At 35.7% G+C, this 24,064-nt stretch overlaps 7 protein-coding genes across 16 annotated transcripts; 2 read left to right on the top strand and 5 right to left on the bottom strand.

Moving 5' to 3' along the window:
- Positions 1-1,250: 1,250 nt before the first annotated feature.
- LOC127260146 (uncharacterized) lies at positions 1,251-2,259 on the bottom strand. Its single transcript, XM_051287829.1, has 2 exons — positions 2,100-2,259; positions 1,251-2,004 (listed from the first exon to the last, which is right to left on the bottom strand). Exons 1-2 carry the CDS (start codon positions 2,105-2,107, stop codon positions 1,452-1,454), a joined length of 561 nt encoding a protein of 186 aa, XP_051143786.1. The 5' UTR covers positions 2,108-2,259; the 3' UTR covers positions 1,251-1,451.
- A 75-nt stretch (positions 2,260-2,334) lies between these two features.
- On the bottom strand, positions 2,335-3,650 carry LOC127260145 (photosystem I reaction center subunit XI, chloroplastic). The gene is made up of 2 exons (XM_051287828.1): positions 3,335-3,650; positions 2,335-2,959 (listed from the first exon to the last, which is right to left on the bottom strand). Exons 1-2 carry the CDS (start codon positions 3,479-3,481, stop codon positions 2,468-2,470), a joined length of 639 nt encoding a protein of 212 aa, XP_051143785.1. The 5' UTR covers positions 3,482-3,650; the 3' UTR covers positions 2,335-2,467.
- Positions 3,651-4,148: 498 nt separating this feature from the next.
- Positions 4,149-8,231, bottom strand: LOC127260147 (FRIGIDA-like protein 3). 2 transcript variants are annotated; one of them, XM_051287830.1, is made up of 4 exons: positions 8,065-8,231; positions 5,758-6,810; positions 5,144-5,322; positions 4,149-4,928 (listed from the first exon to the last, which is right to left on the bottom strand). In XM_051287830.1, exons 2-4 carry the CDS (start codon positions 6,797-6,799, stop codon positions 4,485-4,487), a joined length of 1,665 nt encoding a protein of 554 aa, XP_051143787.1. In that variant the 5' UTR covers positions 6,800-6,810; positions 8,065-8,231; the 3' UTR covers positions 4,149-4,484. The 2 variants fall into 2 exon arrangements, with proteins under 2 accessions (XP_051143787.1, XP_051143788.1); XM_051287831.1 differs by lacking the exon at positions 8,065-8,231 and adding an exon at positions 7,859-8,015.
- An 895-nt stretch (positions 8,232-9,126) lies between these two features.
- LOC127260149 (probably inactive leucine-rich repeat receptor-like protein kinase At5g48380) lies at positions 9,127-11,018 on the top strand. Of its 2 annotated transcripts, none has more exons than XM_051287833.1 (3): positions 9,127-9,433; positions 9,909-10,109; positions 10,320-11,018. In XM_051287833.1, exons 2-3 carry the CDS (start codon positions 9,950-9,952, stop codon positions 10,826-10,828), a joined length of 669 nt encoding a protein of 222 aa, XP_051143790.1. In that variant the 5' UTR covers positions 9,127-9,433; positions 9,909-9,949; the 3' UTR covers positions 10,829-11,018. The 2 variants fall into 2 exon arrangements, with proteins under 2 accessions (XP_051143790.1, XP_051143789.1); XM_051287832.1 differs by having other exon boundaries at positions 9,128-9,433; positions 9,921-10,109.
- A 192-nt stretch (positions 11,019-11,210) lies between these two features.
- Positions 11,211-14,805, bottom strand: LOC127260150 (probably inactive leucine-rich repeat receptor-like protein kinase At5g48380). 5 transcript variants are annotated; one of them, XM_051287838.1, is made up of 5 exons: positions 14,652-14,805; positions 13,606-13,867; positions 12,832-13,499; positions 12,186-12,486; positions 11,211-12,113 (listed from the first exon to the last, which is right to left on the bottom strand). In XM_051287838.1, exons 2-5 carry the CDS (start codon positions 13,772-13,774, stop codon positions 11,398-11,400), a joined length of 1,854 nt encoding a protein of 617 aa, XP_051143795.1. In that variant the 5' UTR covers positions 13,775-13,867; positions 14,652-14,805; the 3' UTR covers positions 11,211-11,397. The 5 variants fall into 5 exon arrangements, with proteins under 5 accessions (XP_051143795.1, XP_051143794.1, XP_051143796.1 ...); XM_051287837.1 differs by having other exon boundaries at positions 14,646-14,793; XM_051287839.1 differs by lacking the exon at positions 14,652-14,805 and adding an exon at positions 14,476-14,494.
- Positions 14,806-15,656: 851 nt separating this feature from the next.
- On the top strand, positions 15,657-18,704 carry LOC127260064 (acyl-coenzyme A thioesterase 2, chloroplastic-like). The gene is made up of 5 exons (XM_051287716.1): positions 15,657-16,137; positions 16,461-16,638; positions 16,727-17,193; positions 17,277-17,408; positions 18,390-18,704. The coding sequence occupies exons 1-5, from the start codon at positions 15,766-15,768 to the stop codon at positions 18,534-18,536; spliced, it is 1,296 nt and encodes a 431-aa protein (XP_051143673.1). The 5' UTR covers positions 15,657-15,765; the 3' UTR covers positions 18,537-18,704.
- Positions 18,705-18,715: 11 nt separating this feature from the next.
- Positions 18,716-22,090, bottom strand: LOC127260065 (probable mediator of RNA polymerase II transcription subunit 19b). 4 transcript variants are annotated; one of them, XM_051287717.1, is made up of 7 exons: positions 21,993-22,090; positions 21,063-21,155; positions 20,729-20,769; positions 20,016-20,305; positions 19,738-19,935; positions 19,353-19,409; positions 18,716-19,189 (listed from the first exon to the last, which is right to left on the bottom strand). In XM_051287717.1, the coding sequence occupies exons 3-7, from the start codon at positions 20,757-20,759 to the stop codon at positions 19,121-19,123; spliced, it is 645 nt and encodes a 214-aa protein (XP_051143674.1). In that variant the 5' UTR covers positions 20,760-20,769; positions 21,063-21,155; positions 21,993-22,090; the 3' UTR covers positions 18,716-19,120. The 4 variants fall into 4 exon arrangements, with proteins under 4 accessions (XP_051143674.1, XP_051143678.1, XP_051143676.1 ...); XM_051287721.1 differs by having other exon boundaries at positions 19,320-19,409; XM_051287719.1 differs by having other exon boundaries at positions 20,729-20,805.
- Between the last annotated feature and the right edge of the window lie 1,974 nt (positions 22,091-24,064).

A 24,064-nucleotide genomic window follows, 5' to 3' on the forward strand; every position in this document is an offset into this window, starting at 1 on the left:
AAATAAAAAATAATAATTCATATTGAAATTGATGTCTTGATTTACTAATTACTCTCTTTGTTTTGGATCGCAATTTACTATAGATACGTAATTTAAGTCACAATTTACTAGATACTGAATTTAAGAAATATATAATTAATAAATGAATAAGTAAAATTGATTATAATATAATACAAATAATTATATATTAAATTTAAAATATTAATTAATTTAATTAAAATTATAAGTTTTAAAATATAATTAAAATATATAATTTCAAAATTAAAAATAACATAAAATATGAGAGTGATATAAATAAAAAATAATAATATTATAAAGTATTTTATTAGAAAAATAAGTATAAAAAAATAAAAAAAATATATGCCAAGATGAATGTTTTTTTCTTCTATGCTTGTTTAAGGTTGTGAAATTTTTTTTATATTTAATATAAAAATAATAAATATATATAATATTAATCTTTTTAAAAAATATATATAAAAATAAAACAAACTAATATATTTATTCATTCATTCTCAAATTTGATTATTTTTTTTTATTTATCCAAAATTATCTATATAATAATTTTTTTTTTTTTGTTATATAGTAAAAATAATTATATTAATATCAAAATATTTTAATTTTTATATAAGGTACAAATTACATAGATATTTATGGCTTGTTTCTTAACCTCAATTTAGATTTCTATTATTTGAATTATTTTGTTTTTTTTTTTAAAAAAAAATTATTTCTTCCGTCCCGGTGAAATAGTTACGTTTGCTCTATGCACGTAGATTTTTTAATATTAATATTATATTGGATTGTAATAAAAAAAGACAAAAATACTATAGTGTACTATAAAAATAATAGCATTTGTGTAATATATTTTAAATTGAAAATATTTTTATTACGTTAGGTAAACAGTACAATTCCTAAATTAGAAAATGATAACCTTATATTGGGACTGACGAAAATAAAAAATGACAACTTTTCAGTAAAACGGATGAAGTATTATTATTATTTTTTTTCATAAAAATATCTCATTATACATTATTTTAATACTAAATTAAATCAAAACTTTTCAAACTATATAAAAAAACATACCCTTAGATTAACTAACAAAATATTAAATTTTTGTCACTAAAATTTAAATAAAATATAATTAGCAAATAATTAAAAAATATATTAATTAAAATAATTATAAATTAATATTAAAATAAAAAAAATTATAAAATATAAAATATATAAGCATATTTAAAAAATGACAAATGACAAATTATAACATTTAACATTTTATATAAATGTCGTAAACCCATTGCTTAACGGTGCCATAAACCGACCAGATCCAAAACCAAACCAAAAAAAAAAATCTAGCAAGAGCAACGCAAGGATGTTTTCACCAACGCCACCTACAACAAAATCTATTCTCTCGCAACAATGGCGGCCAATCTAATCCCCATTCCCACCGGTCCGATTCAGTGCAGAAAGGCGTAGACGGCGGTGGAAATGTAAACCAGCAGCGCCGACGTGACAAGCACGACGAGCGCCGCCACGGCGTGGGCGGAGGACTTGCTACCGCAGGAAAGCATCCCGAGGCGGATCTCGATGACGCTCACCATCGACAGCATGAGGAAGAGGCACCCCATGACGGAGCCGACCGCCGACCCCAACATCCCCAGCCGGAGCACCTTCAGATTTATGTGCGCTCGGAAGATCTCGTCCACGTCCTTACTGTTCAGCAGATTTATCGCCAGCTTCAGCCCCTGCGCCACCAGCGACGAGAACAGGAAGAAGCTGAACGACACCACCTCGAACACCAGAAGCTTCTTCGCCACATCCACGCCGGCGTCGCACGCCGACCGGTTCTCCAGGCTGCGCTGCCCCGGCGTTGTCAGTGACAGGCCTACGAACACCGCGATCGTGAATAGAGAGTTCACGTTCACCAGTCCATCCAGCGCGGTCACGTGGACGCTCGTTGTACTGCTTCCGCCGCCGGAAATTCGGGGCTCCTTAGGGTAACTGTCAGATCTGCGGAAAACACGGCGAGAAAATGAAATTCAGTCAATCGAATTCAATAAAGGTGAATTCAATTTAGGAATTGAGAAATTTGATTGTGAACTTACTCTTCCATGGCTGATGAATCTGAGATTTGGAGGAAATCTAGAGGTGCGCAGACATGCCGATGGCTATGGCGGTGGACGGCTTTCACTTTTCTGAACCAAATAGGGAAAGCGAAAAGGAGACGCTGTATTATGCTTGGCTTTATCAGGAATATTGTTAGCTCAACCTGTTTTTTTGTGTTTATATATATATATATATATATATATTAATTAAAGTTATTATTTTTTTAAAATAGTATTAATATTTTAAAATAAGTTACATTGAACACGAAATTACAATTTTACGGTATAATACAGAGAGTAGAGGTGAAGAGTGGGCCCCAAATTACACAATTCACAAAATCCCCAAATTCAAAACCCTAACCCTAAATTTACTTCACGAAGTACGGCAGGTTCAACACGTAAAGCAGGAAGTACGCCCAAATGACGCCGGAGATTCCTCCGAAGAAGAATCCTCCGGTGAATCTGGCCCAGCCGTCGGCTGTCTGCAGCTTGTCCGGCTCCTTCTCTCGCCCCGTCAGCGTCAAGGACGGCGCCGTCGACGGCTCGCCCTCATTGAACGAGGCGATACCGTACATGGTGAGGACGACGCTGAGAATGACGACGAGGCCAGCGGCGCCGAGAGATCCGGCGGATCCGGCGTAGGGAGTTCCCCGGAGGGGGCCGGTGATGACGAAGGGGCCGACGAGGAGGTAGCCGTGGGCGAGGCCGACCTCGACGCCGCGGAGGAGAGGGTCGACGGCGGTGCGGTAGGCAGGGAGATTGGAAAGGTACCAGGCGATCAAGGGGCTGGAGGTCACCGGAGTTTCGAGACTGCCGATGAATGGATCGCCGTTGAATGGCTGCACCACTTGGAACGTCGGCTGCGCATTATATAAAATATAATGAATATTATTAAAAAATGTATCCATGGTCGATTTCAAATATGGTTTTACAACTTTTGGTACCCAATAATAGTCTATTAGGTATGTGTGAATCATATGATCAATAGGTAAACATTCATAACTTGATCGACTAACTTCAAACTTGTCAGTTTCGATCTGTAATTATCAACACGAATATTGACAAATCTTCAATCCTATATGTGTTTGAAAAAATAGAAGTGAATTTGTATTTATATACTAACTTTTTTACAATTATTAATTTCATCTCAACCACCACCACCAAAAAATAAAAAAGTGTAAATTCAAATACGCGTGAGGTGGAATGGAATGAATAATCAGAGGTAGGTAGGTTACCTTCTCAGGCACAATGGAGGCTCTGACGGCGGAGGATCGGCGGGAAGGGAGGACTCTGAAGGCGGCGCCGGAAATGCCTTTAGGAGTGGGGAGCCGTGTGGTGAAGGAAGGAGTGAAGGTGCTGGCGAGCTGCTGCGTTGTCGCCATTTCGGAGGAAATCGCAAAGCAGCCTGGGTGAAGAAGAAGATCCTAAATTATATAAACCAAAAAATACATACAAATATTATTGTGAGATAGATTGAAAGGTTTATGGAATTGGAGGAAGAGTTTTATGATATGGATGATGAACAAGGTGGATTGGTGGCTGTGGATGCTCGCCGAATGCACACAACGCTTTTGATTGGTCGCCTGCCTCTTCATATCTTATCCCTCCCTTATCCACCCTGACCCTACTCCCACACTATCATCTCTCTTGCTGTTATATACAAAATCTTATATATGTTCTTTAATTTTACAAAATAAATACTAGGAAGTATATTATTACTGTTAGCAGATACTTTTCTTATAAAATGGACCGAGCGTTTACAGTAAAATAAAAAATAATAGTAATATTTTATTAATTAATAAAAATATATAAAAAAAATTGATATTTTAATTTGACTTATAAAATAATTATTTGTGCAATAATATATTTGTAATTTAAATAAAAATTAAAATATTTCAATATTAATTTATAATTATTTTTTAAAATAAAAAAAAATATTTTGAGATGAGAAGGATACAAATTATATAAAGAATAACAAAATAGATATCTTTACAGCTAACTAATTTAAAACTAACTAATTAACAATAAGGAGGGCAGGCACAAGAAAAATACATACAACACTAATGCAATATTATAAACATTAGAAGAGCAGAGTACATCCATCAGCCATATGAGATGATATTAGCAACTTTTACATCCAACTAGAAATTAACATCATCACTAATAACCCCCCAACTTTTTTTTTTCTTTTTTTTTTTAGTTTTTTTTTTTAATATAATTTTGGAATATTAAAAAGTTGCTGGAAAGTTGAACATTAATTAAACAACAGACATGGAAATTAAAATTAATAAAGGGGTCAACACTAGTAGAGTTAATCAGATCATCACCATCACCATCACCATCACCATCTTGATCTTGGTTCAGCATATCATCTCTCATTTGGAATTAGTGCAGATAGGCGGCAGCAGTCTGATACTGGTAAAAGTTACCTGGAGTGAAGCTGTACGCGGCGGCTGCCGGAACATATGGCGGCGGTGGGATGTGGTGGTGCTGAGGCGGCGGTGGTGGTGCAGGGTAAGCATAGGGCGGCCTGTCGTAGACGTATTGTGGGTACCTTTCGGGGATTCTGGCATAGAAGTTCTTGTCGTTGGCGATGATGTTGGGGGCTGCTCGAGGAGCGTGAGCTGCTGCGACGCCATTGGCACCACGCGGCCGTTTGGATTGAGGCTTCCCGACGTCTGTTGCGCGCTTCTTGTCTGCCTTTGCTTTCTCAATTTCCACAACCTGTTTCTGGAGCGGATCTACAGGGAACTGGGCTTCGAGCTTGTGATCTTCGACGCATTTAATCACGGCCTTGAGGGCAGCCAGTTCTTTCTCGTTTACATCGCTCTGGAAGAAAAAAAAGTTAACAACACCTTGTCGGATACTAATTTAGATGAAAAAGTTATGGTTTGATATAAGATGGATAAAAAATTTGGATGCTTAATCCAATCTACAAAGTATGCATATACTATTAGTCCAAGGCTACAATTTTCAATACTCCAAAACAGGTATGGTGTGAAAAAATGATGTGTGAGAATGCACCCGGAAGTGAGAAAACGAACCTGGGTCAACCCAGACGGGGATGCATTTCCAGGTTTGGCAGGAGATGTCACCTTTTTGGCTTCAGACAAGTAGGATGTCAGCAACGAAACAGGTGAGAATTGGTTGGTGAGCTCAAATGCAAATGCTAAATTGACAGCATCAATCTGTCTTCCATTCTTTACCAAGACATCAATAACACCTGATACAAAAGAGTTCAGAAGTATTCGAAACAAAATCATTGACCTTCTCAGACAAAATCATTGCAGACATCGATTTATTTCGAAAACAAGATATAGTATCAACAATATAATGAACTTATTTACAGAGGAAGGGTCAGTGCAGAGTTCAATAGCAGAAATGCAGAATATGTATAAGAAAAATCTAACATGTTGAACCAAGATCTCCTGCAAATCTGTTACCGTGTGGCAATAGCAGAAATGCAGAATATGTAAGAAAAATCTAAAATGTTGAACCAAGTTCTCCAGCAAATCTGTTAGCAACCAGGAGAAATAATGTATCCTCCCATGATATATTTTCATACAAACAAATTAGACAGATGCAAATTAGAACATCAATCAGTTGCTGATGGAAAAATAATTGTACTTAAGAAGGTAAGTTGGTTTGAGCAACAAACCTGGCATTTTGTCTGACAAGCCAAGAAAACGGCACAACTCAGCTGTCTGTCGGCGGCGAGAAACCATGGGTATTAACTTGGACAAGAACTCCTGATCAAAATCTGAATTGATGCCAAAACTAGCCAGGAGTTGCAGGAATGCATGTGCCTCCAAGGAATTCCCATTGCTAGCATCAATGTCAAGATAATCCAACTTTGGTTTCCACTCTTCAGCAATAACTTTAGCTCGATCCTTAGAATTTTCTGAGACGAAAACAGAAGGGGAGCCAGAGTCCAAATTTTGGAATAAACAACTGAGGCATTCCATCAACATGATGCAGGTTCGGCGGATACCCAATAGGTTTGAGTCTTTTTTAGCATCTGAATTGGGCACGTCTGTGCCGTAGAAACCTTTAAGTGAGTCCAGAACTAATGAAGCAGGATCAGATGCAGCTTTTAATGCAATAGGAATTTCCTCCCTCAGTGTGACAAGGTCCTTGCGGTTGTCTGATATAAATTTGTGGAGCCCATCAGAATTCATCTCCTGGCAAAGTTTCACTAGCTCTGGATATGCTTTAACCTGAACGCTCGTATTTTCAACGATCATTTTGGCACCATCTGTATTGCTCGCAGTAACTAGTGCAGCAGGTGTTTTTTCCTCTAAAACTAGTGCTTCACATTTGTTCTCAAAACCACTGACACCCAAACTCGAAGAGATCGGCTTGTTCATAGCAGTCAAAATGGCTGACACAGCAGCATCCCGCTTCTCTTGGAGCTTTTCCAGTGAAGTTTGCTCCTTGGCAAAGACAGCAGCTTTACGCTTCTCCAACATCTCTCTGGATTCAACTATTTTGCTTTCAAATTCCTTTTCCTGCTCTTCCAGTTCAGTGAATCGTCTCTTCAAAGATTTCTGAAGCCCATTAAAATGTTCCTCAAGCTGTTTCCATTTCATATTGAGAGTGACAGCCCGGTGACTTTCAAGTTCAGCAAATGCCTTCTGAAGTTGTTGTATCTTAGAGGCTGTGGAGTCCATTAGCGTGGCAGCAGATAAATTTTCTTCCATGATATTGAATACTGGACCAAGTGTAAACAAAACATCAGCGCTCAAGACCACTAAACAGAGAAATGATAGCAGGGAGTTTAAAACAAACAAAAAAAGAGGATATTTCGTGCACAAGACAAGTGATTTAAAAAGCATATTATAAAGCAACACCGATTATTCACTACATCAAATAGACTGAAAGAACATATAATTTCTAAAAAACAGATAACCTTTCATATGTAACTAAGATTTATGAAGGTCAAGAGTGAGACTAGAAAGCCAGTATATTCTCATATTTTATTGCATTAAAAACATTAGGTGGATTTTCTATAAATAGAAAATGCTGTTACCTTTCCATACTATGGAATAACAAAAGCAAAACTCAAAAGATTTGTTTAAATTGCATCTTCCATAAATCATTACCACAGATAAAGATTTGGTTAGAAAATCCACAATTACCATGCAATTAAAGAAATTCGACAAACAAACAAAGTCACAGAGCATCAAGCTTGTACGCTGACAGAATATTCCTTCAAGGAAGTTAGCGGCATTGAAGCTTAAACTGAGCAGTGCAAAGTGTCAACAAGAATTTCCATATAATCCTTTTCTCTACGTAGTTTCAACTACAGTATTTATTCCATGGAAAAATAACCTATCTGTGAGTTACTGTAGTTGGGTCAGTTGACAAACATAATCACAGGAATATCTCCACAGATATTGGAATATAAGTTGACTTCAGACAGAAGCAAACAAAAGCATAAACAGGTACAGCGCGCAATGACGGGGAACCAGGACAGGCCTTCTGAGATCACACAAATACAAAGGAATGATTAAATACATAAGTCAATGCCCAACGAAACTAACATCCTCCCAAACACTCAGTCAACAACAAGCCTCAAAAGGGGAAGCTATATGAAACCCTAAAAACGTGGGAAAATTCGTGAAAATAAACACAAATAGAAGAACACAACCAGAAAGAACAAGCTCTAACCCCAAAAACACACGCGCGCATTCAAATTGATAATTAACCTAAAGCGATCGACTTCATCTAAACACACTCAGATCAAAAAAATCTCTAACCACGAAACAGAACACCACCACCGATTAATGCGCAGAACAGCAAGTCAAACCGATCAACGCAGCCGTAAAAAGGTCGCTGAGGAACTAAAACCGAGCATTGGCCGATGCAATTCAAACCCAGCGAGCTTCAAAAAAAGCGAACCGATCTACACCCACAGGCGTCCATAAAATAGAAAGAAGAGACGGAAATGAAGAGCAGAAATTACCGGATCGGAGGGGGGGCGGCGGCGGAAAAGGAAGGGGATAGCGGCGGCGGCGGAATTGAAGAATCAAACCATGGTGGTTGGGAGATTGGTGAGCTCAGCGAATCCCTAGGAGAGGAGAAGAGAGGAATATTGGGGAAAGAGGAAAGTGCGTAGCTACGATAAGTTGTATTTATGATTCCGACAGCTACACTCTGACACCACATGCGCTCACACTACGACCTTTGCTTTTTGCTCCCGCCACTCCCCAGCTTTCTATTTCCAGATTTTTTCTTTTTTAATATATTAATTAATTGACTAATTAATTATTTAATATTTATTGCCGCCTATTTTTGTATGCTTAAATAATGTTGAATACGGCGATGCACTATGTTTGGGTTTCGCCCTTTATAGAAATTTGTTTCATTGTCTTTTTCTTTTCTTTTTTTATTTTTTATTTTTATGATCCATATATTTATATTTTGGATTGAGTTTAACTGTTTTTTTTTTTTTTTAAATGTAAATACTGAATGTTACTATTTCAAATAAATATGTAAACTTTTGTTTACTTAATGTATTCCTTTTTTTAATAGTCGTTTAAATTTATGTTTATTTTTTATTTTAAATTATCATATAAAATGCCATTTTTTAAGTTAAAAAATACATCACTGTGACAATTATTATTTATTTTATTAAAACATATGCTTATATATTTGATCACATATTTAAATAACAGAAAAATATTTATCATCTACAATTGCATATATATATATATAATAGTTGGGCCGAAAGACGCTATTTAGCCCAGAGTAGTTGGGAATTAAAATTTTTCAATAGGCCTCAACAAATAGGCCAATAAAGCCCAATCCTTTTATCTGGATAGTACATTAATAGCTACCGTGTCCACGTAATATAATAGTAGTCGATATTTAAAAATAAATTAATTTTTAATATAATAAAAAAATAAAAAATAAATATTTTTCAAAAAAATAAAAAGTTTTGATGAGGGACAAAGTCGACAAATCTGCCGTACAAAAGCACCCATACAGTCGTACTGACAGTCCGACATTGGCATAGGCACTGAATAGAAGGCAGAAGAAAGCAAGCTTGACTGATTCCAATGAGAGAGAAAGGGAAGTCAGTAAATGCAGCACTGGTCGTGGTCGGTATCAGATTCATCCATGAAATGGTCTCCGATCGATTTTATTTAGCAAGTCAGTCGTCGTCGCCCCAGCGTATTCCACACGAAATTCAACAGTCATGGTAGAGTAGCAGGAAAAAATTAGAAAGTGATATATATTTGGTATACAATTTGGGAGCTCGATCGATCGGTCGTCTCGTCTCCATTGAGCAGCGCGGTTGTCTTCTTCCTCTTCATTTTCTCCCTACGCAGGTGAGTCTCTTATTCGTGAAATTCTCGCGTTGTGTTTAGTAAATTTTGGCGGTTTATTCCGTTTTGAAAGTACAATTTGATGATGATCCTGCTTAGTTTACTATCAATTTGCCTGATTCTACTATAGTTCCATCGAGTGATCCGAACCTCCTATCTGCTGGTGTTCTTAGATCTTTGAAATTTGCTAGGGTTCCTTTAACCGTATAACTTTTCCCCTTTCCCCCTTTGTTGATGTTAGTATGAATTTAACATTTGCAGTAGTCATAGAAAGATTAGAAGGCATAGAATTCGATTCGGTTCCAACTTCCAGTCGTGAATATCTCAATGGTTGTATTTTATAATTTCCTTTATTGATTTCATCTTGATGAATTCAATTATACCCTGATCATCCCTTCACACACACACACACATATATCATTTGTAAAATCTCTGATCGTCTGATTCTGGACTTTGTGTCATGATTATAACTACAAAGCTCCCGGTGCAGTTTCGAGCTGTTCATACTTGTTATTAAGCATGGTTCCGGTCTTTCGATCACTCTTCAATTACATTAGTGTCCTCATATTGCCGTTGCTGTTCATCACCGCCCGATCAGACGATGTCGAATGCCTCAGATCGATCCGGCATTCTTTGAAAGATCCATCGAACTATTTAGCATCATGGGATTTCAGCAACGGTATCTCTAATCCAATTATGTTTTCATACTTCTATGGATATGCTTTTTCTTTTTACATGAAGAAAAAAAAAATAGAAGTTTTATTTGAATGACAGAGAGTACTCGTTATTTGAATTGCATATTCACAAACTGTTGTGTTTAACTCATCAAATTCAATTATCATTCGCATTTTTTTAATCTGAGGAAATTTGACGCTCGATTTTTCAACAGGTTCCAACGGTTTTATTTGCAAGTTTGTGGGGATTGAATGCTGGCACCCGGACGAGAACAGGGTGCTGAACATCCAGCTGAGCAGTATGGGGTTAAGTGGTAAGTTCCCGACGGGTGTTTCCAAATGTAGGTCGATGACGGGCCTCGATCTTTCGGGGAACAGTCTCCGGGGGATCATCCCGAGCAACATCTCGAGTATAATGCCTTATATCGTTTCGCTTGATCTCTCGTCGAATAACTTTTCGGGAGAGATCCCGCGGAGCCTTGCGAATTGTAGCTTTTTGAACGTAGTTAAACTTGATAACAACCAATTGTCGGGACACATCCCTCCCGAGATCGGTTTGCTTCAACGGATAAAGACATTCTCGGTGGCGAATAACCGGCTAAATGGACCGGTTCCGCATTTTGTGAGCAGCGCCATTCCGGCGGAAAGCTATGCGGGAAATCCCGGACTTTGTGGCGGTCCTTTGCCGGCGTGCCCGGCGAGGCCGCCGGAGAATAAATCATAAGTTTGTGTTGTAAAACTTATGGATGGGGAAAATAATGTTTAGTGAATAGGGCTTTGGTGAGAAATAAGTGAGTATGTTTTGTATTTTATATTTGTATAAATACTCTTTCTATTACTTATCACTAAAGGATGAACTTGGTGATGGTGTGGAAGTGAGCTTGCAATTGTGGAATCATAAATTTAAACCTCCATCTGTTTTTGTTAAGTTTATTTATAATAAAAAGAACATTTTAATAGATTAAAAAGAAATAGGAAAAAAAATTCTTCAAAATAAGCAAATTTAATTTATATATTCATTTGTTATTATGATTGTGCACTATATTGTTTATATACAAAAATCATAAATTCAGCAAGAAATAACTCGGCGTTGTGGGGATGTAATGGAGAGACCATAACCCTATGTTAAAAGCCCATTCATATACACCATATGTTAAAAGCAAGAAATAACCCTGTAGTTATCAATCTCACAACACAACACAGACCAACATTCATATACACCATATGTTAAAAGCCCATTCGAAAATCTCTCTCCCTCTCTACACATATTTATATATATATATATATATACCTTCAATGGTGTTCCTGTACATCCCTGGCGACGATCAGCTCCAGCGGCGGCTCATCTCCGGCGCCACCACCCTCCGGCAGCACAAGCACATCCTCCTCCGTCGTAAAATCATATCGATCCCCTATCGCCCTCAGCAGCTGATAAACTTCGAACATCGTCGGCCTCTCCTTATGTCCCGGCAGCACGCAATTACACGCCACCTTCAACACCTGGAAAACCTCCCCGTCGCAACCCTTCCCGGCCACGGCCTCATCGACCGCATCCTTCAGTCGACCTTCGGTGGACAATCCCGAAATCCACTCCACCAAATTGCCCCTGAACCCCTCGGGGGCCTTCCCGACGTAGGTCGGCTTCTCCCGCGTCACTAACTCGAGTATCACGACTCCGAAGCTGTACACGTCGCCCTTCGGGGTGGCGACGAGAGTCCGGGTGTACTCGGGAGCCACGTAACCCAGGTCGCCGAACTCGCCGTTCACGAACGTACTCAAATGGGTGTCGATCGGATTCATGAGGCGGGCGAGCCCGAAGTCGGAGATCTTCGGCTCGTAGTCGGAGTCGAGCAAAATGCAGCTCGAGCTAATGTTGCGGTGGATGATTCGCGGATTGCAACTATGGTGGAGCCACGCGAACCCTTTGGCGGCTCGGGTCGCAATTTTGAGCCGCGTCGCCCAATCGAGGATCTTGTCGGTAGCGTTGTGTAGCTTATCGTGGAGATTACCTATTCGCAGAATTAACGGTCGATGAGTTATAAAAAAAGCACATAACAAGAAATCGAGGGATTGAAGGATACCGTTGGGCATGTGCTTGTAGACTAGGAGTCTTTCCTTTTTCGTCATGCAAAATCCGATGAGCGGAACGAGGTTGTTGTGCTTGACGCTTCCTAGAGTCGCCATTTCAGACACGAATTCTTTCTCTGAGTGTTGAGTGTCCTGAAGCCGTTTTACCATGAGGGTCGTCCCGTCCTCGAGCACTGCTTTGTACATTGTCCCAGTTCTTCCCAACCCGATTATGTTCTCGTTACTAAAGCTGTCGGTCGCCTTCATGAGATCTTTCAAGCTCATTTTCGTAGCGATTTTCTCAAACATCGAAATCTGGCCAAAACAAAATAAACGAATCGACATTATCATTATACGAGTTCTGTTCCATGCATATGCTAACAAGAGATTCAGACTCCAGCTTAACAAGGCTCGACTCTAGAAATATTCAGCTTGATCGAAAAACCAAACAATGCAACAATCTAATATAAGTAAGCTCGTTGAGTTTTCAAATAGGTCCAAAATCTAAATACACGAAACAAATCTACACTGTCAACGACTTAAACCAATCAAATCTTCAAGTAAGTATTCATGCCTTAATCGACTGTAAAACCTTAAAACTACAAAATTATAAGCCACCATTTCTTGCATACGAGATGTCAAACAAATAATTCACCATACCTTGATCCGCTTGGCGCCCTTGATACTCCTTGCCCATTTGTTCCCGAGTGGATCCTCTTCCTTCTTCCACTTCTTCATTTTCCGTAAATAAATGTACATCCCAATAGCCAGACCCAAAGCACCAACAACCACCCCACCCACAGCTGCTCCAACAATAGCTGGAGCTGCGGCTTTCTTGGACGAGCCCTGACATGGAGGCAATGGATAGCCACACAGCAAAGGATTTCCCGAATAGCTGTCAGCAGAAAAACTGCCATTGCTAAAATGTGGGATTGTCCCATTTAGATGGTTCTTCGCCACAGAAAATTTCTTCAATCGGCCAAGCTGACCGATTTCAGGAGGGATCTTTCCTGTCAACTGGTTGTCATTAAGTTTAAGCTCATTCAGATACGTACAATTCACAATGCTCGGGGGAATCTCTCCGGAAAACTGATTGGATGAAAGATCTAGGTTTGTGATATATTTGATTAAATCTGAGATGTTGCTTGGAATGATCCCTCGGATTTTGTTGTTCGAAAGATCCAGGCCTGTCATCGATTTACAGTCGGAAAGACCCATCGGGAACTCACCCTGCAGTCCCATATCACTCAGCCGGATGTTCAATACCTTGTCCTCGTCTTCGTGCCAACATTCAATCCCCGGAAACTTGCAGATAAAACCAGGAGTGGCTATTGAAGATTAAAGCATAAAATTAGTAAGGAATTAGAACTATAAACTATAAACTAAATCAAACTCAAGTTAACATATAGATGTGACAAATACTATAAAACATACTGTTATTGAAATTCCATAATGAAAGTGATTTCAAAGGATCCTTTAAGGAACTGTATATCTTTCTGAGGCAATCGATATCCGATTGATCGGCGTCGCTGAAAGACCCGATCAACAGAAACAATACAAAGACACCAACGAAGTTTCGGATTGCACGTAAATCCGAAGCCATACTCACAACTGCGACAAGGATTGATCAAAACAGGCCTGAGAATTTGGCATGAATCAAAATCATGGCCAAGGGATGAACATCATAGCTCAATTCCTGAAACAAAGTCCTGAATTAGAATATCGAAAAACAGGTCACTGAATAACATCCACAAGTAAGGACGCAGAGAACTTAGTTCATCTAAATTAACACATCAGAGGAGTCACTCTAACAAATTCAGGTTCAAAACCTTGCAAACTCCTGATTCCCAAATCATTTTAAGCTCTACTACTTCGCACTAGTATTAGTTTTCAAACAAAGTAACAAGAACAAAGGGAAAATAAATACGATAACCAAACTATCAGAAGAACCCTAAAGAAATTTCAAAGATCTACAAAAATCAGCAAATAGGAGCTTACAAATTTCTCCACGGACCATAGATAATCAAACAATCGAAGTATGCAAGTTCACATTCCCAATCCGAACAAAAATAACTAAGAGCTGAAATTCTCCAGACGACAACCAAACTTGTATTCGAAAAAGAACAAAAACTAGGGTTGGTTTCACGCAATCAGGTTCAAATTCAGTACACACCGAAAGAGGGGATAAATTCAAATCCCAACGGACTCCATCAAAATACAGCAGCGAAAATCCATAAACAACAATTCGCAAAATTAAAGGCTCGCAGAGGGGAGAGGAAGAGGGGCGCAGGGCGAGGAGACGACCTAGAGTGGACTGAGATGTTACGTATGCAGTACGCTTATTAAACAATAATTAATCAATTAATTACTGTTGGTACATGCTTCTCTCCTGCCATTGATTGGATCATACACATACATCACTGTTGAACATCGGCTCAAACAAGCCGAATCGAGTCGAGTGAGTTTCGAATTACCATTACCATTACTTTGGTGGTCCGAGTGGGGACTGATCGAGTGCAGAGTGATGAGAGAGACTTCAGCACCTTGCATTGTAACGGAGAAGATTTTCGTGGGATGGATGAGAGCGTGTGGAATACACTAAGCTGCGCTACAGTCTACACTAAAATACGCCTTCTTGACTTGGTCGTTTCTCCATCGGTCTCTGTCTTTGTGTTTCGTTTCTTTCTACAAAGTTTTCCTTTTCAGACTAATATTGGAACTTGCTTTTCTTTTTTCCCCTTTTTTTCCCTTTAAAAAGTTGTCCCTGTTCTCATTGGTTTCACCCGGACACGCGCGCGCGCGTGACTTCAAAATTAGCTACACATTTAAACCGCACCATATCTTTAATTTATAATTTTATTTTTTAAAAGTTATAATCTGGCTCTGTTTAGATTGTGGGTTTTTTGTTTTTTTTGGAGGTTTCTGAAATAGTGTGATTTTTTTGTTTTTTTTTTTTTTTGAATTTGAGAAAAATTAATTTAGATTTGGTATTAAAATAAAGTTAGATGAAATGTTTAGTAAAAAAAAATTATTTTTATTTTTTTTGAAAAAAATATAAAATTCAAACATTAAAATCTTTGAAAATTTGGTTAAAAAATAAATTTGAAATTAAAAAAAATTAGTATTTGATATAATATTTTACTGAGAGAAAAATATTTTTTTTATAAATAAATAGTTCCAAATTAGTTAAAATGGATAAAATAAACAAAACTTAAATATTTTTAGGAAATGTTTGGTTAAGATAAATGAAAATAGAGAAATATAGTTACTATTTTATAATTTAATAATTATACTGTCTAATTCACATAAATTTATAATATATTATACAAATATCATTACTTTTATATTACACTATATTTTTATCTTTTTTTTATGAACAATCTAATATAATATTAATATTAAAAAATTTACGTTAAAAACAAACATCACCAAACATCACCTTATTGCTGGAGGGAGGGAGTACTATAAATTCAGCCAAAATAACTGCGGGATCAATAAAAAAAGCCTTTGAAATTCCTCCACTTCCATCTATAGTATCTAGTGACCTTCAGAGTTGAAATTAGGGTTTCTGATTGCAGCTGACAGTCCTCTCCAATGGCCGATGGCAACGTAACCATTTCCATATTCTCCCCATTCGACAATTCCTCAAAGAAAAACGATTCCATTACCACCTCATCGACCAAAAAACCGCTAAATCTATGGCCAGGAATGTACCATTCGCCAATGACGATAGCGCTCTGGGAGACCAAGTCCAGCATCTTCGAGAGGCTTCTAGACCCTCCAGTCGACGCGCCGCCTCAAACTAAGCTGCTCACGAGAACTCCCGCGCAGAGCAGAATGGCTATTCTCTACAATTTCTCCAGCGACAGCATATTGAGGGAGCAGTATAGGGACGCTTGGAATGAGGTCAGGATTGGGAAATTGCTCGAAGATCTCGATGCTTTGGCCGGCACCATTTCAGTTAAGGTACAATCTGGACTAATATTGTTGTTAGAATTCTGAGATTGTTTATGACGACGTTCCGATTCTCCGTTTACCGCATGACTAAATTTGTTGCAATTTAGCTTCAAATTGAACAGCAACTGTAATGCACCTATACGATTCAAATTTCAAAATTGATTCGATGAGATGATGGTTAGCAGAAAATTCGCGTCATTAATAGGCCAATTTTCCTCCTAGTTTTACCATTCCTTGAATTGCCATCTCCATCCTGCAGGATTGGTGTTTTTGCTGTCTGTCGTTGTTTAGCTTGATTGCAATTTACATTTCCATCACCATTTATGTTCCAGCACTGCTCCGATGACGACAGCACTACTCGACCTCTCTACCTGGTGACCGCATCTGTCGACAAAATGGTGCTGAAGAAGCCTATAAGTGTGGACAATGATCTGAAGGTAACCGGCGCCGTAGTCTGGGTGGGTCGATCATCGATCGAAATTCAGCTCGATGTTACTCAGCCTGCAACAGGTGCTTCCTAAATTGACCTGAAACCAACATTGATGATTAACATTGGCTATCAATCATTGTAAAAATCAGATTGTTTTCCTTTCCACAGAGATGGCCTCGGACGATTCAGTTGCCTTGACTGCAAATTTCATTTTCGTCGCGCGCGATTACAAGACAGGCAAATCCGCTCCGGTGAATCGTCTAACCCCTGAAACTGAACGTGAGAAGTCACTTTACCAAGCAGCCGAAGCCCGGAACAATACAAGAAAAAGGAAGTTTCGAGAGAACGACCCTGAAGTCGAGAATGAATCAACCGATAGGGTTGAATCATTGTTAGCCGAGGGGCGAGTCTTCTGCGACATGCCTGCATTGGCGGATCGGGACAGCATTCTTCTCAAAGACACCTGTCTTGAGAACTCATTAATCTGCCAGCCTCAGCAGAGGAACATCCATGGCAGGATCTTCGGAGGGTTTCTGGTGCACCGGGCGTATGAATTAGCCTTTTCGACTGCTTATACTTTCGCAGGCGTGCTCCCCTCATTTCTAGAAGCTGATCATGTCGATTTCCTGAGACCAGTTAACAACTATATAACAAAGCTCTGTTTATTTATCTCCTCCTCCAAGTGGGAGCTAAACTAACCCTTTCATGATCGATGCAGGTGGATGTCGGAGATTTCCTGCGCTTCAAATCTTGCGTGCTGTACACAGAACAACGCTATGATATGGACAAACCACGAGTACATGTAGAAGTTGTTGCTTGTGTTACAAGCCCCGAACGGAGATCTAGCGAGGTATTTAAACATTATAGATAACATTAAGAAACTATCAACCTCTAAAATGTAACCATTAATATGTTACAGCAGACAAGGGAATGACCATTATTTAAAAATTTAAGAATATATATACAAATTTATTAGAAAAATCTATACTAATCTAATGTGCTGTCAAAATGTGTTATATATTGTATTACGATTTACTGAGTGAGTTATATGTCGTGTTGTGTTATATAATTTGCTTATTGTGTTGAAATCACAAAATATGTGCGATATATATTGTATTAACATATACTGTTGGACTAAATGGAATCTAATGATTCCTGTCTACTTTAATAGATGGGTAATCAAATTTAATTAGGTTCAAAATCTGATAGATATTCTTCCTCTGTTTATCTTCTTCTTCATTTTCATTTATTTTTTTCCATTGTATGTATGTCACATTGCATTATGTTATTTCTCCTTCTAGTGCAAGATGTAGCTATAGTATACTAAAATTCAATTTTATACAATCTTCGATTACCAAATAACAAATACTATAATACTCCCTCCGTCCGCATACAAAATATATATTTACTTTTTAGCGCGGTGTCTAAGAAATAATAATATTTTAATTATAGTGGATAGTTAAAAGTAGTGTGACGTGATGTTAAGTAAGGATATTTATGGAAAAAAGTGAAGTATTTAATGAAATGTTTACTTTATAATTGGACGTTTCAAAATAGAAATATGTATATTTTTTAGCTGGACGGAAGGATGGAGTATTATATCTGAGTAAATTTTAAACTTCGTTATAATAGTAAAGATTATACTATGCATTCCTAAAAGTTTCTATGCTGCTATTAGCGGTCTATTGACAACGATGTTTTTCATATCTAAAAACGAAATACCGATGAATCTCTATTTCATCTCTCACCTAAATTACCTTCATATCGAATCAAAAAGCTTTCGTGAAACTAGAGACTGAATATTTAGGTAATGTCTCTGTGGTATATGCAGGTTTCAAATAGGTTTCATTTCACCTTCACAGTTGGAGCGAAAGCAGATACTGATGGGGGCAGCAGCAAGATAAGGAAGGTTGTTCCGGCAACTGAGGAGGAAGCGAAACGAATCATTGCTCGGAAGAAGCTGATTCATAGTAGCTGAGAAATGTGTGAATAACCTTTCACATATATATATACACATAGCGAGTTAGAGATAATATATATATATATATATAAACGTATATATATAGTCGCTGTTACGATTTTGTATTCTTGCAGTGTGATTCAATGTTCATGTTTGGTCATGTTATTCTATTTCAAGACAGAAAAAGCGCTCACAAAACTACAATTATAGTAACTGACATTTTTATAAGATTTAGAACAGTGGCTCCATTTAGACAAGGAGTTATGGAATTTTTGGAAAATTTTAAGATAGTACTCCTCTCTCAAATATCAAGCAATATTTGACTTTGATACGAGTGATTTTATAGAATAAAGTGTGAAGTAAAGATTAAGAATATTTAATTATTTCATATTTTAAAAATATTGTAAGATATTTGAGACACATTAATGTGATATTTTGTTATAAAAAATCATACTCCGAACCATACTCTATAAAAGTTACGGAATAAAGAAAGCTTAAAATAAATGTATAAAAAAGGCGTTTGGATGAAATTCTGAAAAATACTTTGGGGTCCTACTTCTGAAGAATCACTGCATTCTTAACCTCATTATCTGATGACTGAACTAAAATGCAGCATCTCTTTTTGAGTGCAACCTATTTGCACCATTTTCATCTGCCATGGAACTCAGGTGCTGCACATATTATGGGGTTAGATGTAAGGTTTTGATACTTGCCAAGAAACAACAAGGATAGGTAAAGTATGACAACAATCAAACCACTGTAGTACATCGATGAACATAGAAACGAATTGATAAAAAAAACCTGTAGAAACATTCTAGTTGCCTTTATTTATACCCGACTCTTCTTCGGCCTCTGGACACAGCTGCCGTCATCTCCAATGTGTTTTCTCTTCTGAAATTAAATATATTCACAAATGCAGTTTAAAACGAAACCTATTCATATTATCAAATTATGTAGCACTTGTAAGCACATCGAGATGTTCAGGAAGATATTTGCTATCTGAAACTAGAATAGTAAAACCTTAATAAATGAAATTCTCAAAGTGGCATTATATAGAAATATAGAAGTTGGATGTTGGTAAACTTCAATAAAGATTAACCCCGATACATGTGACATCATAATAGATGCCATTTCATTGCAATTTTAGCAGTGTCTATTCAATATATTTGCTTTATGCGCCACTAAGATTAGCAAGAACATAACTTGAAAAATCTCAAACCTTTGCATGATGGATATTTTGATCACTTTTCGCACCCCTGTCTTTGTCTTCGCTTCGATCTTTCATTTTACGTTTATGTTTTGTGCGCTCTTTTTCCTTGTTTTTGTAATGGTCCTTGTGCTTTTTATGTTTCTTCTTCTTGTCTTTAGGCTGATCATGTTTTGGTTTGGCAGCAGCAGTTGGAATACCTTTCTCCAACTGTAAAAATTTTCGGAAATACACATCACTTTCCAAGGAGTAAAAGTAAGATGCCAGGTAAAAAAAAAAAAAAAACTCACTGGGGGAAGATCAACTGGGTTTGCATCCCTCAGATGAAATGCTTCCCCAAGAATATCCAGTTCAAAAGGCCGTATGCATCTATTAGTTTCCCGAGATGTGGATTTATTTAGAATGAGCTCATTGAACTGCATCCCTTCTCCTTTTCTAATTTCTGCATTTCCGACAGCATTGTAAAGGTAGCATGTGTCCGAAATTGATGTGGGAAGTGACCTCTTGCAGAAATAATCATGGTGAGGAAACAATTTGTAGTAACTCACAAGGTCCACAGCACCTGTAAGTTCTCTTGTTCCTGATATCAAACATAAGCTACATTGTTGCTTTGATAACAAAAAATGAATATTACCGACAAAACCTACCAAAACCATAAAGAAAGTTCTTTCTGAAAAATATAAACTGCATAGATATCAAATATTGTTGGTTTGATAGCATAAAGTGAATATTACCTACAATACATACCAAATCCTTAAAAGAAGTTCATTCTCTAAAGTATAAACTGCATAGATATCAGAAAACTGGATTTATATCATGGACAAGTCGATAAACAGCCTTATTTATCAGCAGCTCTAACCATTATCAGAATCCAAATTCATAAAAATAGCATGTATAGGTTGAAAAGCGACGCTATATATTTATGTAGAAGAGTTTTAAGTAAATGAAAACACAGAAGAAGAAAGTTTTTGAAGAAAATCAGACTTTATATCAATGGAGGTACCTCTTCCATATTTTCTGTGATCTGTATCCATCTATCAGTGCCTGAATTGGAAATAGATCAGTACTTCCAGTAATTTACTAAAAACAAATAAACAGAAACTAACTTTAGTGGTGGTTCAGATTATCAATATTCACCATCATGAATAAACAAAAGAGCAACAAAACAATGAATTGTTGTATGCTGCAAGCATGTGAAACTACTGGAGACAGATTTCATTGTTGAATGGTAATACTATCAAATCACAACAGTGCATGTGTTAAGTTAGCTAGTTCAATGTTTTGAGATTTTCTTTATGCTCGGCATTGACATGCAAGAAGAAGTATAAGATCAATACCTCTTTCCAATGTTTAGAAATTCTTGATATGGTATCGATGCAGCTAGATCATATTCGACTTCTACTTTCTTCACAAAGGAAACACAAATATCCCTACAAAATGCATTTGACAAGGTGGTGTTTAAAATGTTGGAATAGTTTACTCTGCCACAAATAAATGAGGAATTAGGTCCTTTTGCGAATGGTGTTTGACAGATAAATAATAAATTCAGCTACTGATTAGATATACAACCAAATCTACAGGAGATGTAAATATGAAAACAAAATTTGGAAAATCCTAAAGTAGTACTTGAATTCCACAATTATTTAAAATTCTACTCAGATTTTATAGCTCTATAATCTTATTTCTAAGACCAAGCATCTCAAACAAGTCATAGACGTATAAACCCCAAAGAAAAGTTCGCCTACAAGAAGCTCTTCCAGTTACCCTTCTTCAATTCCCACACCAGGATTTTATGATGCAACGCAATTAGTAATGTCCTTCTCAAGATCCAAAACCTATGATAAAGTCCAAAATATCTTACTGAAAATAAATAAGACAGAAGCAACCTGTACAAACGAACCAAACATTCTATGTATCTAACACAACTATATAGTACACATGTGAATCAAAATCGGCACGAACACGGATTGATGGAAAGTAAACTACAAAATGCAGATCCAAACATGCTACAGACACTACTTCATATTCAATCTCTATGGTTCACGTATACCAATGTGTTTGTGAATTAGGCTTTCTATAGCGGAGGTTTAAAAAAAAATAAAATTAAACAACCAACCAACCTCAACTCCATGGATATATGCACGCACACAACATCTACTACGCACACAACATCTACTACGCACAAATTCATGTCCAATGGTCCAATCATTAACAATACAATGTAAAATTACATGGAAAACGTCGAAAATACTGAATCCAAAACGAACCTTTCGACGACAGGGATTCGTTCCGGGAAGATAGTTTTGATCGGCTGTCAATTTTGCCCCCTTCCTTCTTTATAGTAGCATATATCTCCTTGTTTGCGTTTTTTGGTTTGTTCCATATCTTTTCGGGTTTTAGTTTAAATACGTTTTCAAATTTTATTATTTAAATAGGTATTTTTTTTTATAACATAATTCTCTAGCACAATATACTTTTTTTTTTTTTTTTTAATATTAAATTCAAATTATTTTTTTTTTAAATCAAATTTACACAAATTTTTAAAAAAGTAAAATTCATATTTAATGAGGTAATTTTGAAATATATATATATATATTAAAATTTTAATATTTATTCTGAAAACAAAATATTGTTCTGCAAGGTTTATATTTTTTTCTATATTTTTTTTAAGAAAATCATATGTGTATATTAAAAAACTTCAATTAAACCAGTTAATTTATTTGATTTTTATTAAATATAAAAAATTTAATTTAAACAATATTTTATATAATATTTTGTAAAAAAAAATAAAATAAAAAGTAGACATATTTTCAAATTGAACATAATGAGTATAATTTTGATTTAAGAATAATGATGATTTATATTTAAAATACAAACTTATATAAATATTTTTAAGACGTAATTTGTTATTTTTTTAGAAATTCGAAGTCGCTGCCCGCGCACCCGATAATCCTCTTCTTTAGAGTTTTAAATTTGATATCACTGTTACAAGCTCAAATCACGTTTTTAAACTTTTTTTAAAAAAAAAACAAATACATTTCTTAAGTATTTGTATAATCGTGTTTTGTTTAAAGTTTATATTGATTGACATTATATTTTTAAAATAAATAATATTAATTTAAAATATTATATTAAATTATAAATTTTTTATACAAAGATCATATATAATACTTTTATATTATACTAGATATTAATATTATTGAAATTTTAAAAAATGTAATCTAAATAGAACGCTAAATATAAAATCAGACCCGATTACATTGGTAATTTCTCCATATTGAAAAAATTCACAGATTGTTTTCCTACAATTTTTTAAAAATAATATATTATATATAGTCACTATTTTTATATTATTTTGCATAATTCTTTATATTTTGTATGAAAGATATTTTTTTAATAATTTTATTAAACAAACTAACTCTCCCTCCCTCCTTTCATGTCATCATTTTAGCAATAAAAAAAATTTGAACTTGTCTTTGAAGAAAGGAATTCAAAAAAATTATTTTTTGTTTTTTTATTTGTATATATTTATAATATATTATTTATTTTTATATTTTCATATTAGATAAAATAAACAATAATATGTATATTAATATATTTTTATTAATTTTTTATTTTGAAAATAAATAATTTTAATATAATATAAATATATATGTATTTTAAATTCAAATAGAAGAGGGAATGTGATTGGAATGAAATATATTTATACTCTCTCGGAAACACGGTAGAAATAAAATAGTTTTGAGTCGATCCTAAATTATTTATAATGTTGTATGTTATGTAGTTAATTAAGTTTGATTTATATTTATTAAATATATTTTGATTTAATAATTCTTATAATAATAGAAATGTTTCAAGTAGTATCAATTGTGATTGAGAGGAGTATATAATATGAAAATAAAGAAAAATTCACAATTAATTTTATTTAATGCAGGTGGTCTAATACAACTAAAAATATTTGACTTTAATTTGACTTGTGACCTAACAAATTTATTCATTTCCACAAGTGAATTGAAATCAAGGCTATGTTTAGACAGATTTTAGGGTGTGTTTTTGGGGTTTGGATTTTGAATTGAGATTTGAATAGTAAAAATTTTGAATTTGAATAATTGTATGATGTGATATAAATAGATGTTGATGTGATGTTTTGAATATAAAATTAATTTTTAGTATAATATAAAAAAAAAGAATGAACAATGAAAATTAAATTTACTCCCCCAAACAAACATCTAATTTATTTATTTATTTATTATTATATATTATATATTTTTACAATTTTTGAAATTTTAAAAGTTTGAAAAAAATTAAAATAAAGTTAATATTTAAATGATAACTACGG

The sequence above is a fragment of the Andrographis paniculata genome, unplaced genomic scaffold, assembly GCF_009805555.1.
Source record: "Andrographis paniculata isolate CXL003 unplaced genomic scaffold, ASM980555v1 Contig60END, whole genome shotgun sequence".
NCBI lineage: Eukaryota > Viridiplantae > Streptophyta > Magnoliopsida > Lamiales > Acanthaceae > Andrographis > Andrographis paniculata.

Coding starts and splice junctions, on each gene's coding strand:
- LOC127260145 (XM_051287828.1), bottom strand. CDS start 3,481: ATGGCGACAACGCAGCAGCTCGCCAGCACCTTCACTCCTTCCTTCACC. Junction 2,960..3,334: donor CCTCCATTGTGCCTGAGAAG/GTAACCTACCTA, acceptor TATAATGCGCAG/CCGACGTTCCAAGTGGTGCA.
- LOC127260147 (XM_051287830.1), bottom strand. CDS start 6,799: ATGGAAGAAAATTTATCTGCTGCCACGCTAATGGACTCCACAGCCTCT. Junction 5,323..5,757: donor CTTGTCAGACAAAATGCCAG/GTTTGTTGCTCA, acceptor CTTTTGTATCAG/GTGTTATTGATGTCTTGGTA. Junction 4,929..5,143: donor CCCCGTCTGGGTTGACCCAG/GTTCGTTTTCTC, acceptor TTTTTCTTCCAG/AGCGATGTAAACGAGAAAGA.
- LOC127260149 (XM_051287833.1), top strand. CDS start 9,950: ATGGTTCCGGTCTTTCGATCACTCTTCAATTACATTAGTGTCCTCATA. Junction 10,110..10,319: donor ATCATGGGATTTCAGCAACG/GTATCTCTAATC, acceptor ATTTTTCAACAG/GTTCCAACGGTTTTATTTGC.
- LOC127260150 (XM_051287838.1), bottom strand. CDS start 13,774: ATGGCTTCGGATTTACGTGCAATCCGAAACTTCGTTGGTGTCTTTGTA. Junction 13,500..13,605: donor ATTATGGAATTTCAATAACA/GTATGTTTTATA, acceptor AATCTTCAATAG/CCACTCCTGGTTTTATCTGC. Junction 12,114..12,185: donor CTACAAGCACATGCCCAACG/GTATCCTTCAAT, acceptor TTCTGCGAATAG/GTAATCTCCACGATAAGCTA.
- LOC127260064 (XM_051287716.1), top strand. CDS start 15,766: ATGGCCGATGGCAACGTAACCATTTCCATATTCTCCCCATTCGACAAT. Junction 17,194..17,276: donor ATGTCGATTTCCTGAGACCA/GTTAACAACTAT, acceptor TGATCGATGCAG/GTGGATGTCGGAGATTTCCT. Junction 17,409..18,389: donor CCGAACGGAGATCTAGCGAG/GTATTTAAACAT, acceptor TGGTATATGCAG/GTTTCAAATAGGTTTCATTT.
- LOC127260065 (XM_051287718.1), bottom strand. CDS start 20,759: ATGGATACAGATCACAGAAAATATGGAAGAG. Junction 20,306..20,728: donor TCACAGAAAATATGGAAGAG/GTACCTCCATTG, acceptor GTTTGATATCAG/GAACAAGAGAACTTACAGGT. Junction 19,410..19,737: donor AAAATATCCATCATGCAAAG/GTTTGAGATTTT, acceptor ATTTAATTTCAG/AAGAGAAAACACATTGGAGA.